The sequence below is a fragment of the Macrobrachium nipponense genome, chromosome 18 (genome assembly GCF_015104395.2).
Source record: "Macrobrachium nipponense isolate FS-2020 chromosome 18, ASM1510439v2, whole genome shotgun sequence".
Taxonomy (NCBI): domain Eukaryota; kingdom Metazoa; phylum Arthropoda; class Malacostraca; order Decapoda; family Palaemonidae; genus Macrobrachium; species Macrobrachium nipponense.
Genome location: NC_087211.1, coordinates 35,607,120 through 35,625,042, shown reverse-complemented (window position 1 = coordinate 35,625,042; position 17,923 = coordinate 35,607,120). Strand labels below are relative to the sequence as shown.

Below are 17,923 nucleotides of genomic sequence, written 5' to 3'. Positions count from 1 at the left end.
TAATTGGTCTGGCAGGGGGAAGTTTGCTTTATGGGTTTTTTATCGTACCATACTATACGGTAGCGATGGGGAGGTCACACACACCTTCTTTATAAAGACTTTCGTTGCCTTTTAACAGATTTTTTCACTTTTTTATTAAAACCACTATTCACACTTTCTATCGGGTTCATTTATTTAATTCTTTATAAGTGCTATTATCACCCAAAAGACTTTCCATTTTTTCTATGTATTCATTTTTTTTAAAATTACTATGGCACCTGATTTATCTGCTTTTGTCATGTGTATATCTTTATCTTTTTTCAGTTCATTGATGCATTCATAAATCTTTTGGGTACGTTTGTGGTGTCTGACTTTTTCATGCTTCCATAAATCACTCCCTTAATTATGTTGACATCTTCACTAGTTAAATCGCTATATTTTTCTAAGTTGCACAATCCTTTAGTAATTTCTACACTGTTTATACTTCCCGTTGATAGAGCAAAATTTAAACCATAAGCCTAAAAGCACTGGTTACATTACTATCCAGATGCTTGTTTGATAAGTTGACGACACATTCATGATTGGCGTTGGTAGTCCAGGGGCTTCTTTCGATCAGGAGTTTCATTTTGTTGTTATGTTTACGTTTAAGCTTCTGATACACTTTCTTCCTCATATTCAAATAACAATATTCCTGCAGAGAATCTTTCCAATCCGATGTATTGAAGCTTCAAAATGACGTCTTTTTTCTCGATAAATCTTCAAAATTCTTTTGTTTTTAGTTTCCAATGTCTTAATACTGATATGTTTTTGTCCAAAATAGATCGTTGTATTACACCGAACGGTTGGTCGTTCTAATTTTGAAGGACTTGGTTATCATTGATCTTGGTATCACTTGTTCGTCACGACATTCACGTAGAAACAAAAATTTGCTTGTACTACCTTATAATAGTAATATGAAAGATATCCCACATCTCCTGAAGAATTTTGGTGTTAATGTAGTTTTAAAAACAAAAACAATAAAACAATGAAACAGGTACTTATTAAGAATCGTCCCCATACAATGCTAAAGGATGTGTATATAAAATCCCGTGTAAGTCTTGTGACAACTTTTACATTGGTCAAACGGGAAAGCACTGGAAAAAAGAATAGAACAACATAAACAATGTGTGAGATATGCACGGGAAATAGTGGTATATTTGTACATGTTAGTGAGAACAATCATGCTATTGTTAACTGGGAAGGGGCAAAAAAGCTGGTGTGTTCTAATAATGCATGGAAAGGAATATCATTGATCTAGTTTTATAAAAGAAAGTTACAACAATAATATGAACATCAGTCAAGGAATGTATAAACTTGATCCTTTAATATCAAAAGAAATTTGTAAACTGTTTAAATTTTAAGGTTGGCTGTAGAGATATATGAAAAATAGGATTATTATATTTGTAAACACTGTAGGGGGCAGTAGTGGTAATGAGATGTTCAACCCCGCCTCCCTGACACTTGTCAGGTGTGGACTTGTACCCTAAGCGGTAGTATCCCTTGAGAATTTATTGTAAATTTTAGCTAATGATTTTTGAAAGACACTCCTACCTTGACACCTGCCTGTGGGTGGGGGATCTGCAGTCTCAAACTGTTGTGTATGTTCGTCAGTACTGTCTGTGTAGTATATATACTCGTGAATTCTAATACTATGTATCAGTCCTTTCTCAATGGCTTGAAAATAAAGCCGAAACCGGTCAGGACCTACACCCTGTCTCTTATTTTTCACCTGTGGATATGTGTGATATATTATATATATATATATATATATATATATATATATATATATAGATATATATATATATATTGTGTGTGTGTGTGCTTTTGTTGCTGTGACAGGCGCACGGTCATGGTTACCTTTATTCTTAAATTAAATGAAACTATTGAGGCTATCAAACTTGGTGTGCTCGATGATTGGAGGGTGAATGGCCAAATTACCGATTTGCAGCCATCTTGCCTCAGCAGTTTTTGAGATGTGAGGGCGGACGGACAGGACAAAAAGCATCTCGGTCATTTTCTTTTACAGAAATCTAAAAGAAAACGCGAATTCGAAACGCAATCATCCTCCCAATACTGGATCAATCATTGACGCTCTCTGCCGAAGACCCAGGTGTAGAATTCAGCGAAACACACCAACGCTTCCCTATCATTCACAAACACCTCACCCACAAACTCGCCTCTGTCCTCACAGGCGATTTTGAAACTTCCTTGATATCAAAAATGTTTTGGTCTTCTCTAATCCATCCTTCCAACATATATCCTTCCAACATAATATAATGTACTATAATGTTCTAAATGGTCCACATAATACAGTGTTGCGAGTCCGTGTATAATTTTTGAAACTTTACAAAAAGCTTTCGAACCCTTCTTGATCTTCAGATCCAAAATGAACAATTATTTTACAACATGTACTGGTGTGAATTTAAAAATAAAAAACGAGACCTAGATATACGGTTTTGGGGCGAACATAGCGAGCTAATGAACTACAACCGCAAAACAGCGCAATAGTAGCACATGCATTCAGTAATGAGCATAGACCCAACTGACCCAGGGAGTCAGGTTACGGTGGCCCAATCTACACCCTCAGATGAAGGACTTCCTGCAACGTTTGCAACAACCATTGCGGAGATCCAACAGAATTGCAGCCAGCGGATTGATAGGGAGAGGAAATCACCTAGTTGGAGTAACTGCCCTCTTTCTTCATCACCTGGTCCTTAAACGAGCTAACGAACGGTGTCAACGATCTTCAACGACTCTTGTTTATTTTTAAATTCGCCCCAGTGCATGTTATAACAAAGTGTTCATTTGGACTGAAGATGAACCCACCCAGGAAGGGTACAAAAGTTTTTTGTAGTTTTAAAAATTATACACGGACTCGCAACACTGTATTATTGTAGACCCTTTAGAACATTATATATACTCTCGATAGAGAGTTTTTTCCCAACAACAATAATATAATATACTATATAGATATATATATTATATATATAATATATATATATATATATATATATATATATATTTTAGGGCTGTTGCCTTGTATAAAAAGGCGCCCTGTTGTGAGGTTATGTTAGACTCGCGATAATCTTACGCTAAGTCGGTTGGTTCTGACTTCCATACTCATTGGAGTGTCTTGGGGTTTGATAATAACTTACGAAGTCAATATCTTCTTTGGTTATGACGATGGAGATGTGTTAAACTCATGACGATAGTTATAAGTTCATTCGATCTCTTTCTGATGTGAGGTTCTAGTAGAAAACACTGAGTACAAAAATACATCTATTCTTCTGAGATTACAAGATGAAATTGTACAAGTCTGCCAATGATGATGGCTGATTGAATTCTACATGATGAAGCTCAGATGAAAATGGACAGGTCTTCTAATGACGATGTCTTGATCGTTTCTCCTCCACAATCTAGTTTACAAATCATAAAGGAAGCAGACAGTAGCTCGAACATACGAACATACACACAAATGACATAGATTACAAATCACGTAGGCCGTTTGAATTATAGGTCGCGGTAGTTGTCTCAAGCAGGAAGCTTGGACTAATGTTTTCAAAACAAATGAATGACCACAGGTGACGGCACTAGACACTGACTGATTATCACGTCATCTTAGCCTACTTTATTGTATACGTCATCTTAGCCTACTTTATCGTATCTGATCTGATCACATTCCTGCAAGCAATCTGGTTGACCTCTTGGGTCACTGGTTTTAATTAATCATAGTTTTAGTTTTTTATATATATGGAATAACATTCCATATTTTTTATTTTTATGTAACAGTACAAATGGCTGCGGTCGGCTACAAAACCAACCACTGAATATTACTCAAGCTTGACTTGCATTTGACTTATAGGAGTGTGATACAGACACTATGTGAATATATATATATAGATATATAGAAAATACTTATAAGTAAAAAATACAGATTCAAGTAATAAGATATTAGACATATACATATGATGATATTCGTAAATAATAATGATCATGTGATATATACTGATACAGTTTTTCACTTCATCTCATTAAGATACATATGCTACAGAAAATACTAATGTACTCCTGATAATTGCATAAAATATAGATTAACATGATAAAAATCGTATTTTAACTGATAAAAATTCTTATATGAAGTGATAAAAATTATTAATTTTTATGCTAACTGATTTGTTGACCCATATACTAACTGCAGTTATTGGTAAGATAAAAGGTAACAGATTGATTATAGGCTACCTGATTTATTTATACATATATATATGGATTCATATAATTATGATCAATATATGTGCACTTAATACAACTGATTAACATAAATGACTAATCGAAGTGATTAATCTAGGTGCACTTTAGATAGAATCCTAGTGCGTACACGCACAGATATATTTCGATTCTGTTATTATGATAATTTATATATAGGATACATGACCCAAGGTTATACCCACTGCACATTCTAGCGTTTCGAACAACTTTTCGTCCATTACACAGTTCCAGACAACCACCTATAGCCAAATGAAATGGCCAATTCCAAATGGTTAAAAACAAGGGGAAATTGCCAGGGCAGGGTCCGACGTTCTATTTTGCGCCCATACTTGTCCTCTGCATCCTATGCCATACGAATACGTTCGCGATGAATAAAATCATCCCCAGCACGAGTCCTGCGCCAGCAAACGTAGAGTTGAATATCCTTCTGGTCGTAATTGTTGGAAGTATGTCCCTTTGTAGTCAATGCGACAGCCGCCAGAGCATTCCGCATTAAAAACGAGATTAATGACGGGATATGGGTGTTGGTCCAAGAAGTCCACGAAATAAGCTTGTTTACTTATGATGGTGCTTATTCCCATCACTGCAGTCGTCCGCAGCGACGAACGGGTTTTTTGAAGTTGTAGACGATCTGTCCAGGCATGCGATGTGAAACTCTCGTACTGCAGGATACTGTAACCAGGTTCCATTAATAAGCCTGTAAGTGAAATTATACTTGTCACAAGGCAAAGTGAATTCAGACAACATCCAAATATGGGAGGGAGGAAGCCATTAAGGACTAGACTTAACCCACATGAATTCGCTGATATTTTATGGATTTCAAAAGAGTCAGCTGTACAAACTTTTTTTATCCATGGCATTATAACAATGAGTGAACCTATCCAGGTCTCTGATGACCGTAAAAATATCCACATTAACAGATATCAATACGAATCCCAAAGAAAATTTGTTATTACTGGTAGTAAATTACTAGACAAAGAAGTGGAAAACGGAGCTATTTGTAAGATTGCCAGGCAACATAAGAGTCAAGGAGAATATTCATCATGATTCTATATTTCTCTACGCTTACTGAAATTAAGCTGTGATAAAATCCGATCCTATGTGCCCCTAACAAAAGGTTCATATTCAATTTTCTCGCCCACATTCTCTGAGGTTAATTTTTAAAACTTTAATAGGCTGGAGATGCAACGAAAGAACTCACTATGTAACTAATTTTTATATAAACTCTGGGTTTTTCAAGAAAATGTGACATTTTCCCATGAATGTGATTTACTTGAATTGTATTGGCTAATGTTGCAAGTAAATATTTCATACCCATGACCTGATACTTTTAAGTGTCCGTTTACCAATGTCATAAGCTGATTTATTGACTAATTGTCCATGAGGTTCAGAAAAAATTAATTCATTTTGATGTTTTAGAAATTCTATTTGCTTATTCTGTTCATTAATTTTAAAAGATTGCGATTCCTTAACTAAGCTTGCATTGCAATGCGGATAAGACACTTGTACCTAACGACCTGCGTTGCCCATGAGAAGTTCGTGTTAAGCATTCCACCCCAGTTGACTTGTTTTGTAAGCAAAAAACAATACACAACTACAGATGAAGCCTGTGCAAGCAGATTATTGGGGTTAAAAGGAACAATGATGATTCGGCAAACACGCCAGGCACCTTCAGGACTGATGACCTCATCACCAGCTTAAGAGTTACATTACTTGCTGTAATAAATACGACTTTACTACTTCCAAATGATAGCCATGTATAAATTGGATATTTTTTGTTTTAATACTCCACCCACACGAGAAGAATGTCTTAAAAAAAACGTAACCAAAAATTGAACAATATGATATTAGTTTCATGTTGGAAATCTGCAAGATTGTAGAATATATGTAATCACTTATGTTAATTTAGATATTCCTTATTCAAACTAATGAAAAGGCTTTCCATACAAATTTTATATATATTATTTACCCTGTAAGATCCATATAGGATTATTCACATAGATGTACATTTTCGCTTCTAGACTTCCTGACTTTAAAATATATATAAGAATTTTTAACACATCACCGGGATTAAGCTACAAATGTTCTTTAATATTGGATTCCCTCTACCACGGAATTATTATATTATCATATATATTAACCGAAAGGGAATATTTTAGCTGATAATAATTTCGTCTTCTCATGGATTCAAACAAGCCAGCAGAGGAGAATTCAGGACTTCAGGCCAAGTCGGTAACAACACTGAAGTCCTGATTTCTCCTCTGTCCGCTGGTTTGAATCTACTAGAGGACGAACTTATAATCAACTAAACATTCCTCTTCGGTTAACAAATATGAAAATATATTAATTCCGAGGTAAAGGGAATTGGATATTAAAGGATATTTGTAGCTTAAAGCCTATTGCTACAAATGTCGTTGCATATCCACTATATTTCGGGAATAATCCATACTCAAAGGGAATTTTAATTGATGAGTGCTTTGTCATCTCTCTCTCTCTCTGTATATATATATATATATATATATATATATATATATATATATATATATATATATATAATATATATATAGATATATATATTATATATATATATATATAGATAATATCTTATATATATAGATATATATATATATCTATATAAATATATATATATAGATAGATCTATATATATATCTATATATATGTCTATATATATATTATTGCTACGTTTATAGAACGCCTCGCCTTCCCAGCAGAGTTTTAGTTTTTGTTTAATTATAAAAGTAGCAGCCATGCCGTCTCTTGAAGCTACTGTTGTTGGGAGATGGTGGGGATGTCGTAGGAATGATATTTTCCGGTCTGACGGAAGCTTAGGGTAAGAGAGGCAGGTCACAAGAGTAGCTAGGCTTCGAGATGGATTTTAGGGACTTCTACAATAAGACCTATTTTCCTTCCCAATTTGCTGGCGTTTGTGTTTACCACCTTTCAGGCAATGCTCGAGGCGGTTGTTGGAAGCCCGTGATTCGAAAGCAAGGAGTATCGCTCTCAGTCGGCCGCGAGACGTGGTCTCGGACAGAGGTCAAATTGCCAGCCTCCCAGAATTAGGCCTACCCACGACGCACTGGTGGACCCGGACCCAGACCCCCCTGAACAGATGGTCGGACCGCATTCTTCTACAAGGATACCCAGAATATTGCATAAAGGTACGTCTGAAAGTGTAAACTTCAACCCAGCACCTTTTACTTACCATACGACTCTTGCTAAATTCATTTCCAATTCTTATTAACCCCTTCTACATCAGAAGCCCTTTGTCCTCATCGGGCCACGTGCTCCCCTTTGAAGACTTGTTCAAGACCTAGTTTTCGTGCATACCTCATGAACCCATCGGGTTTACCTTCCCCCAATATTAGAGAATTAATTAATCAAAGCAAGAAGTCATTTTTTCTTTCATGTCGTTTAATCTGGGATTCTTTTCCAGATTCCATGAGTCACGTGCCGTCTCTCTGTCCGCAAGTGTGCATTACCCACGTGAATGAAAATCAGCTTGAATTGAATGAGACTATAAGCCCCAACGTGGGGGGCCAATATCATTAACTTTTCTCCAGGCCAGCACGGGCCTTTTTGTAAATAAATAGGTTTAAAGTAACGAGCTGATGTTTTCTGGCGACCTTCCCTCTAAAGAAAGTATTCAATCATAACTATCAGTTTTACGGTAAGTTCAAGCAATTCCCTCTTGAAATCCCTCAATCATTTCTGTTTACGTATCTAGTCTCTCACAAGGCCCTATATACGTAATATTGGCGACCTTGCCAGGATCGAATCCGGGCTTGCTTAAAAAAGCTTGTAAATCGCGTTATCCGTTGTAAAACGTAAACTGTAAATTATGTTACAAAGCGTAAATCAGCACACTTGCAGGGAAAGAAGACACACTGACTCACGGTAAGGTATTCCATTCATTAATATGATTTATTCTATAACCAATGTTAGCTTAAGGTACGTTAAGTATTTTTATTGTAGAAGTGTTTAACAATGTGAAGGTAGAAATATTATTATATTGTAACGGCCAGAGCGCCGAGCGAATTCTGTTTTGTAAATCGCATTGTTGTCGTTGGAGCTTACACGAACACGTGTATTAGATAGATGCCAGAAAGGACCATATCAAACTAGGAAGTGCTTGCCAGGGTTATTGCTGTGTTTGAAAGCCTAGCTAGTTTAGGAGTGTTTTACTAATAGTTACGGCAAAAGAAGTGTACAATTCTTTTGTCTGTGATATGTTTAGGGTATTCATTTTTAACTTAGTTTCATTCCAAGTGTTGGTACCGCTTACCTCTCGGCTAATTTCAGCTTCGCGCTCTCTCGCGCCTGCGCGGTCTCACCAACCTTCGTCTCATTCACAGCGGCAGCCATGTTTGTCTCTTTAACATTACCTAAACAATTTAAGCAAAGTAACGTAAGTCTCAAAGTTTTAACGTAAATAATATCGATCTCGGTACTAGTATCTATCGTTCTGCCAGAGAAATTAACGTAATTCGCCTTGAATAAGAAAGTAGAATTTTGTGTTGTAAATTGCCTTCGCATTTACAGAGAATCAGCTGTTTTGAACGACATGCTGCGCGCTAGCAGCGCTACCCAGCTCGCCTCACGTGTTTCACCTCGCATCGCTCACATCGCGAGCGCTGAGCGAAAGTTTCTTTTCACTTCGCACTAACGTAACCTCTTCTTTTACAATTGTTTGCTAACATCGTTTTCAAATCCTTACCATAATTCTTCACTTGTCCTTACGTAAAGTTAACGTAAATCTTAAAGTAGAGTCACTTGCAAGAATTGTTTAACGTAAACGCGTCGTTGTAAAATTCATATTGAAACGCAAATCATTTCGTAAGCGCGAGCCGCTACATGAACGTAAAAAATCGTTCACCACGAGCGCGTTTATCATTTTCATAAAACGTTATCCAAAAGCAATTCTTTCATTAAACGTTAACGTAAGTAAATCATTTAACGCAAGTTGCGTCATATTAAACGAACATTAGTAGTTCAATTCAAATATAAGGGAGTTCATTCACATATCATTTTTCACCCTCTCCGAGAGAGAGAGAGAGAGAGAGAGAGAGAAAACCAGAATCCATTATTCACGAAGCCAAGAGTACTACATCTTACCATTAATTATAGCATGCCGAATTAACCTTATTTTAGTCTCTTGTGTCTTTCATTTACACAGCGTGATACGTACGCGCATGTGTCCATTGCAGTTTGCAAACATTTATTTGTTTCATTTATCGAGTACTTCAGCGAGTGACTGAGCATTTCTAAAATTTCCATTACCTGTCGTTGCCCGAGTGGTCCTTTCATTTTCTTTTATCACAAAAGACTTGCGTATACCGCAAGCACAATTCGCACAGCGTGCCACGCCAATTCATTACTTCCAGACAGGGAAGTCGTTACCAGTTTAGGACTGGCCACCACCAGTGCACGTCAGGTCTTATCATTTTACAGTGCCACTAATTCTTGACACTGTTCACCGACTGGCCGCTGAAGTACTCCCACCTTTTACTTTCTCTCCTCCACCATTACACTCTGCCCGAACAGAGTGCCATTTCACTTCAGTATATTTAAGTATACTGCAGTAGTGTCCGGGACACACCAGCACGATACCAGTGCTCCAAGGAACGCTCCATAAATGCCATTTGCACCTGTACAGGCCGTACAGGTAGCCATTAAACCTGCGTGTCCGTCCTTACGGAACGCCCAAATAATTAGTGTGTCCGTGTACAAGGGTCAGTGATCCTTCGGAACACTCCTAAGGGAACGCCTCCCCAAAGTGCCGCAACACCAGCACTACTAGTGCTGCCCAAGGAACGCCTTCCTCATAAGTGCGCACAGTACAGACGTACAGGTAGCCCTACCTGCCGTGTCCGTCCTACGGAACGCTCATTCATTATAGAGTATCCACCATTTTGGATCGCTGAACCAAGGAACGCCTCTCATAAGTGCCGTGCACCTGTATTGGACCTACAGGTAGCCCCATTCCTTTCCAGCGTCTCCCAACTTAGGAACGCCCTTAAGTGTGACGTACGCCGTACACATCCATTTGATTTTCCACCTCTTTAGAGGTGCCAATCCAGAAGTGCCACCAACTTACGGGACACTTCCCAAGTGCCACAAGAGCACCCAGTCTTCTCAGACTTTTTCTCTACCACGTCGCAGAACACCTTTCCCAGTGAGTGCCACTTTCCACAGTAGGCACTCCTATTCCATTCAGTACCCTTTCCTGGCCATTATTTTCATTTTCTTCCGAGCCTCTACTGTAGCCTAAGGGAAATGTCTTCCCTGCTTCCCGTGACTTCTTTGCCAGAGAGCTAGAGAAGCTCGGAGCCCTCATAACTCTGGGCAGGGAGGCTGGTTACACTGGACCAGCACTTGACCAGTGGATAAAGACGCAGCATGCTGCCGCGCCAGCAGGGAAAAGGAAGAAAGCGAAGCAGAGAGGAAAGCCGCAGAAGCAGAGAGAAAGAAAGAGAAGCAGAGAGGATAGCCAGAGAAGCAGAGCGAAAGGAAAGAGAAGAGAGAAAGCATGAGCTAGCTCTCCTAGATGACGCAACTCTCTGCTAGTTTCCAAGCCCCAGACCATGAGCTGGACTCCCAGGTAAGAGGTGGTTGCGGAGGTTCTGCACCACTTGTGTGTGCGGGTCATGCTGTGGATTCCGACCAGTGCCCAAGTCGGTCTCTACCTTGGGAGAGAGCTTCCAGGGTGAACTTCTCCAAGGCTACCATGTAGCCCTGCCTGATGAACTGTCTCCTACGCCCTATCGGTGGTACAAGTCATGGGCCCGACACCGAAGCCCAGGTCTCCCTTATTTCCAGAAAGGCATTGCCTAGGGGTGCCAAAATCCGGACGGACGAAGAATTCAGTTCAAATGGATTGACGGTAACCTCTATTCTGTTCCTTCGGTCGCCTTCTGAATGTGAAAATGCCCTTTCTGGACCAGGTGACCAAGGAAACCACATTGTGCCGCCTGGGCGTAGTGGACCATTTCATGATGTTTATCAGGTGATATTGGGCCGAGATTTACTAAAGCCGTATCTCCCCTGGACGCAGCTCCCACTACCAGATGCACCGGACACCTGCAGCATGCCAGTATAACCACACCACCTCAATTTTAGGTTCAGAGGCTAGTGCCTCCGATGTCCCCGACATCCTGTCTATTTGCGAACCTGGCCCTGACCCAGTGTCAGAGCCCGAAGTTTCTTCCGCACCATCTCAGCCTCTTACCACTTTACCAGCCTACCTCCTCCCCTTTGGAAGAGGTAAGCCCCACCAGTTAACCCCGGACTTGTTTCCGAGGGTGATTCAACGGAGGTTTCCTTAACTCCCCACGTCAAATCACTGCCAGAAGAGGACTCTTCACCGTGCCAGAGCACACTGCCAGCCTTGGTGACTCCGCAGATTCGCAACCTGTGGGGCCATCTCGGCCTTATCATCCAGTGCCACGGAAGAGGTTCTGGAACAACGTTCTGCCGAGACTGTGGCCGCAAGGGTCACATGTCTGCAAATTACGGAGGGTGCGCGAACCACAATATTCCAGCCATCGCAAGTGGCCGTCACCAATCCTTCTTCTCTAGGACCCCCAGCTAAGGGCCCTATAAACCGTCGCACCCCCTCCAAAGCCATTATGAGCCAAGCCACGTCAGAGCCTACGACGACTCTGGCGCTCAAATCTCCCTGATACGGGAAGACAGAATTCCCCGAGGGCTATGTTGATAGACGTCGATTGATCACCATTGAAGGTATCAATCACATCAAACTGATCCTTCCGACCGTCCAATTGAGGGTCACCGACCTAGTTTCTCCAAGGTATGTACTCTTGCAGTTGCAAGCTACATTCCAGGAGGTTACGACCTCCTCCTAGGGCAAGACATGAAGTCTCCCTCGCATTCCAAAAGCCTAGGGTCCTAACCCCACGTCCAATCACTCTAAGCAAGGAGTAATCGGAATTTTACTTCCTCCAGGAAGTACAACCACCAACAGTCTCCCTCGTTACCAGGAAGGGAGATTGATCATTCACAGTTCCGTTGCAAAACCTGCAACGTAATAGGGCACTCTACTAATTGGCCTAGGTGCCCTAGCCAACTATCAGCAGCGGACACTGTCCATGTTCCACAAGGCCTAGCCTTCAACCAGAGACAGGAGCCTCTGTCTCCCATTTCCAAGGGCACGCTGAGAGGTAATTGCACTCCGGTACCCGCCACAGGTCCAGTCGACCTCAACTCTCTGCCAGTGCCACTTGGCAGCACTGAGCGTTACCAAGCTCCGTCCAGCCTGGATGTAGAGCCACCACCGAACTTGACTTCTGCGCCTGGCCCCGAGCTAGTGCCGCGCCTAACCTAACCAAGGATCCTCCTACAGAGATCTTCCAACAGGCATGGAGCTTACCGCAGCCCATGGCCAATCCAAAGTCCCGGAGTCTTCTTCACCCCTCACCACTGTCGCCCACGAGGATAACCTCCGGCAGACCTAACCTTCATACCTCCTCTGGAAAACCAGGAACTGCAACCCAACCAGGAGTCAGCCTGGAGTTTTCCCCTTACGACGGCTGTTGCTACAGAGACCGAAGTAGGGTGTTCTCCTGAAATCTTTCAGGCTACCGCTGCCTCAGCTCCTGCCGGCGTTTTCTGGCCTTTCCCCAGAGTCGGTGCCGTCCGTCTACTCCAAGGACTGGTATAGCCAGGTCCTGGAGGAATAAGAAGAAGAAGAAGAAGGGACGTAACCAGTCATTAACATACTAACAAAAGAGCCACATGCTCTCCTTGACACCTGTGCCCGAGGTACAGTGTCGCATTCAATTGCAGAATGATCCTGGCACCTACCCAGAGAAGGTAGCCAGCCTGATCTCTGCCAGTAGAACTAACCCTCTAACCCCTAGAAATTGTGATACTAACACTCATGTAAATGTCATAACTACCTCATTGCATTTCCTCCTGGTAACTTAACCACTCATCACCCCAACGCATCATTACCTCTCATTATGTATTTTAAACAATTCCGTCGCTGAACTGCTGCTGTGCGTACCACACTCTGGAATGATTGCGTCTTCATTTAACTGTATTGAGTAGGTTAGGCTAATGATTTAGTACCAGGGCATTAGGTTAGTAGCAATAGTGAATTTTCAAGTAACCTTATCTAGGGGTAGAAGTAGACTGTCGTCACAAGACAACCTGTAGTTATTTATTAGGCTAGACTACATCACTATATTAAGTTAGTACACTTAGCATCTTTGCCTATAAGTTAGGTAGGCCATTGTAGTCAGCCGTATCGCTGCTCAAAACAAAAACTTCAAGTTAGAGTAGGAGAACTGGGTTGTCGAGGCGATCAACTTATTTAAGCCAAGACCTTCACCGCCCGAAAGGGAGTGAATGCCTTCTTAACAGGGGGAGCTGCTACGTTTATAGAACGCCTCGCCTTCCCAGCAGAGTTTTAGTTTTGTTTAATTATAAAAGTAGCAGCCATGCCGTCTCTTGAAGCTACTGTTGTTGGAGAGTGGGGATGTCGTAGGAATGATATTTCCGGTCTGACGGAAGCTTAGGGTAAGAGAGGCAGGTCACAAGAGTAGCTAGGCTTCGAGATGGATTTTAGGGTTTTAGCTTCTACAATAAGACCTATTTTCCTTCCCAATTTGCTGGCGTTGTGTTTACCACCTTTCAGGCAATGCTCGAGGCGGTTGTTGGAAGCCCCGTGTTGTTCGAAGCAAGGAGTATCGCTCTCAGTCGGCCGCGAGACGTGGTCTCGGACAGAGGTCAAATTGCCAGCCTCCCAGAATTAGGCCTACCCACGACGCACTGGTGGACCCGGACCCCAGACCTGAACAGAGGTCGGACCGCATTCTTCTACAAGGATACCCAGAATATTGCATAAAGGTACGTCTGAAAGTGTAAACTTCAACCCAGCACCTTTTACTACCATACGACTCTTGCTAAATTCATTTCCAATTCTTATTTTACCCCTTCTACATCAGAAGCCCTTTGTCCTCATCGGGCCACGTGCTCCCCTTTGTGACTTGTTCAAGACCTAGTTTTCGTGCATACCTCAGTGAACCATTCGAGTTTACCTTCCCCAATATTAGAGAATTAATTAATCAAAGCAAGAAGTCATTTTTTCTTTCATGTCGTTTAATCTGGGATTCTTTTCCAGATTCCATGAGTCACGTGCCGTCTCTCTGTCCGCAAGTGTGCATTAACCCACGTGAATGAAAATCAGCTTGAATTGAATGAGACTATAAGCCCCAACGTGGGGGGCCAATATCATTTAACTTTTCTCCAGGCCAGCACGGGCCTTTTTGTAAATAAATAGGTTTAAAGTAACGAGCTGAGTTTTCTGGCGACCTTCCCTCTAAAGAAAGTATTCAATCATAACTATCAGTTTACGGTAAGTTCAAGCAATTCCCTCTTGAAATCCCTCAATCATTTCTGTTTACGTATCTAGTCTCTCACAAGGCCCTATATACGTAACAATATATATATATATATATATATATATATATATATATATATATATATATATATATATATATATATATATATATATATATATATATATATATATATATATATTATATATATATATATATATATATATATATATATATATATATATATGATATATATAGATATATCTACTATATATTATATATCTATGATATTCTATATATATATATATATCTATATATATATATATATATATATATATATATATGTATATATATATATATATATATATATATATATATATATATATATATATATATATATATATATGCATTAAGCTACAAATGTCCTTTAATATCTAATTCGCTCTTCCTCGGAATTAATATATTTTCATATATGTTAACCAAAGGGGAATTTTTTTAGTTGATAATAATTTCGTCGTCTCTTGGGTTCGAACCAGCGCCCAGCGGACTGAGGAGAAATCAGGACTTCAGTAACTTTGTCGATTCGCCAACTAAAAAATTCCCATTCGGTCAACATATATGAAAATATATTAATTCAAAGGTGAAGCGAATTGCATAATAGAGGACAATTGTAGCTTATTGGCGAGTAAACAAATATATATATATATATATATATTATATATATATATATATATATACATACATCATAAGTATGCATTAAACCTGCCTTTCAGTTCTCCAACTTTAGACGATTTTGGTTTTTGCGTGTTACTGTAGTAATAATTGTTCTGGAATAAAGCTAGCTCTAGTTAAAACCTATTTCCCTTCAAAGACTGACCTGAGAGAAACCAGCAGAGAAGCAAGATAATGACACAAGCACTTCAGTCATTCTAGAAGAAACTTTATGACAAGACCGGATATGCTTTAATCTTTGTGATGGTATCATATAAAAAGTCGTGACACCTCCACCGCATTCTATCAAACACATTTGTCAAGTAAATTTGGCTGAGTGACGCAGTAGCAGAAGTGGAGCCATGACACATTGGCCGCCTCTCAAACGAGAGTTGGCGTGGAACTGGTATATATCTGGGTAACCTCCTCCTCGGTCGCCAGTAAGCAACTACCTGTTGTATGTGTGAAAGCACTCCCCCGAGAAAGAAAGACGATCTTTTTCCTTAGCTTCATTCGAACGTAAAAAATAACGCGACAATTTCCATTTGTGCTTCTTCTTCGTAGTTTCAGTTAATCTATTCTCCAGACGAAATGGCTCCCATCGAAAAATGCAGCTCCTTCGCCATGCAGAACTCTGCTTTCAACTTGGTGCCTCACATCTGTCAATGCAGAGTCAGTTCGAAAGCCTGCGACGAATTGTGGCTCCCAGTTTCTCGAAGGGGACATTTTTTCCACGACTCATTCTTCGAAAATGCCCGCACATATTTCCACTCGGCCATTCAGGAGATGCTCACCAAGTGGAAGGATGCAGACGAGTTAGCAGCAGACTGGCTGAAAGACAGCCACTCTTCTGACAGCAGTTTCAGCCTTTACAGACAGCTGAGATCCCACAGTAACCTACAGGAAGACAACCATGCGTTTACTGTAGTGTCCGACAACCGCACTCATAAGGTAAGACATCAACTTTTTTCAGGCATCGTCATGAAATGGAATTTTTTTCACTATAAACGACGTCATTCGAGGAATGGTTTACACTACGCATAATACCTTTTCTTTCAGGTTGTGATGGATGTCCAGGACTTCGTGGAAGGAGACATCAAGGTTAAGGTTCTCTTGGGAGAAAAGGAGGTGGTTGTTGAGGGTCAGGGGAATGGCAGTCCTGGAGAAGGATCCTTCCCCTCCAGGAGGTTCTGCAGGAGATTCACTTTCCCAAGTTCTTTCAACATGGCTGACGTAACCTCAGTGCTCTCCTCTGACGGAGTGCTGACGATCGAGGCGCCAAAGTTGGTAAGACCTAACTCCGTACTTCTTTGTTCTTGCCCCATGTTACCCCGCTGTACTGGTAAACACTTAGCATTTTTCACACAGTTATTGTGTCCATAACTTCTATGTGAGGTTAGTTATTTGGTTGGTTTGTTTTCTCTTTTACGAATTTCTGAAATAACTCCCTTGAAGTCAGACTTGATAGCAACACTTACGATTGAGACATTATATTGATAAGAAGAAAAGAAAGAAACCGAAAGATTCAGTGCCGACGTCATTATGAGAAATGTCGAAAATTTCAGTTTTTTCCAGTTGTGGTTTCTATAAGATCGTTATCTAAATAATCAACGAAAAATTCCACAACCACAGACCAACTTACTTAAACGTTGACTTCGTACTCTAACAATAAGAATGCAAAAGATAAGAGATAGGCCATTTAGACATGAAATCCCCAACTTCCTTATGAGATAATCCGACTCATGAATTTGTAAAAATGGAAGAGAAACTTCAGTTAAGTACCCTTTGAAATTACCGTGAATCACTGAAAAACCGGGATTAATAGATTTTTTTCTTTTTCTTTTAAATGTCGAAACTGGGCCTAGATAAAAGTTGTCTAGGAATGGCAGAGACAAAGAATAAAGTTTAAACATTTTTTTCATCTGAGGCACTATAGCATCACCTTTTTCCTTCCCAGAATGCAGAAGAAAAGGCTAGGTCAACCAAACAAATCCCAGTGGAAATTGAGGGAACGACAGCCACTGCCAGCTCTTCATCAAAGGAGTCTGTCATGGAGAATAGTGCTCGCTCAGATACAACGAAAAGAAAGAAGGACGTCGTTTATTACTGCAGAGACTGCAACAAGAAGATTGGCTCTTGGCACAAGGCTCCAGAGACGAAGTTGGCCCTGCAGGAAGGAGTGAAAGTGCCAATAAAGATCAACGCGTCTTCAGGGTCTGAGAAGATTATTCCCGTACAGCAGGAGGCGTCTCCAGATAATAAAATTGATACACAGACAAAATACATCAACATAGAAAAAGAATGGGAGGCAGAAAGCCGAGCCAAGATCTCAAAAGAACACAAGGATACAACAGAGAAGGCAAACGTCTTGCAAGTCGAGAGCAAAGCAAATCAAAAGTCTACCTCGAATACAAACTGCTATGACGTTCCCGTAATGACTGGTTTCAGTATTCTTCCCGTTTCTCGGAGAGGCTCCTTTCTTCAGTGACTCCTATTTCAGGAGTGTCAGAAAAGATTCCAGTTCGGCAGTGCAAGACATCCTCTCCAGG

General features: G+C 40.4%; 2 protein-coding genes across 2 annotated transcripts in view; one reads left to right on the top strand and one right to left on the bottom strand.

The window, feature by feature from the left end:
* LOC135196964 (sulfotransferase 1C4-like) overlaps positions 1–17,923 on the bottom strand; it is a 136,523-nt gene that overhangs the window by 33,472 nt on the left and 85,128 nt on the right. The gene's annotated exons all lie outside the window — the stretch shown is intronic.
* The window catches only part of LOC135196550 (uncharacterized), a 110,890-nt gene that overhangs the window by 85,765 nt on the left and 7,202 nt on the right, over positions 1–17,923 (top strand). The window contains 4 exon segments of the mRNA XM_064223398.1: positions 10,870–11,008; positions 15,939–16,325; positions 16,434–16,661; positions 17,332–17,858. Coding sequence (XP_064079468.1) covers positions 10,870–11,008; positions 15,939–16,325; positions 16,434–16,661; positions 17,332–17,858 — 1,281 coding nt within the window.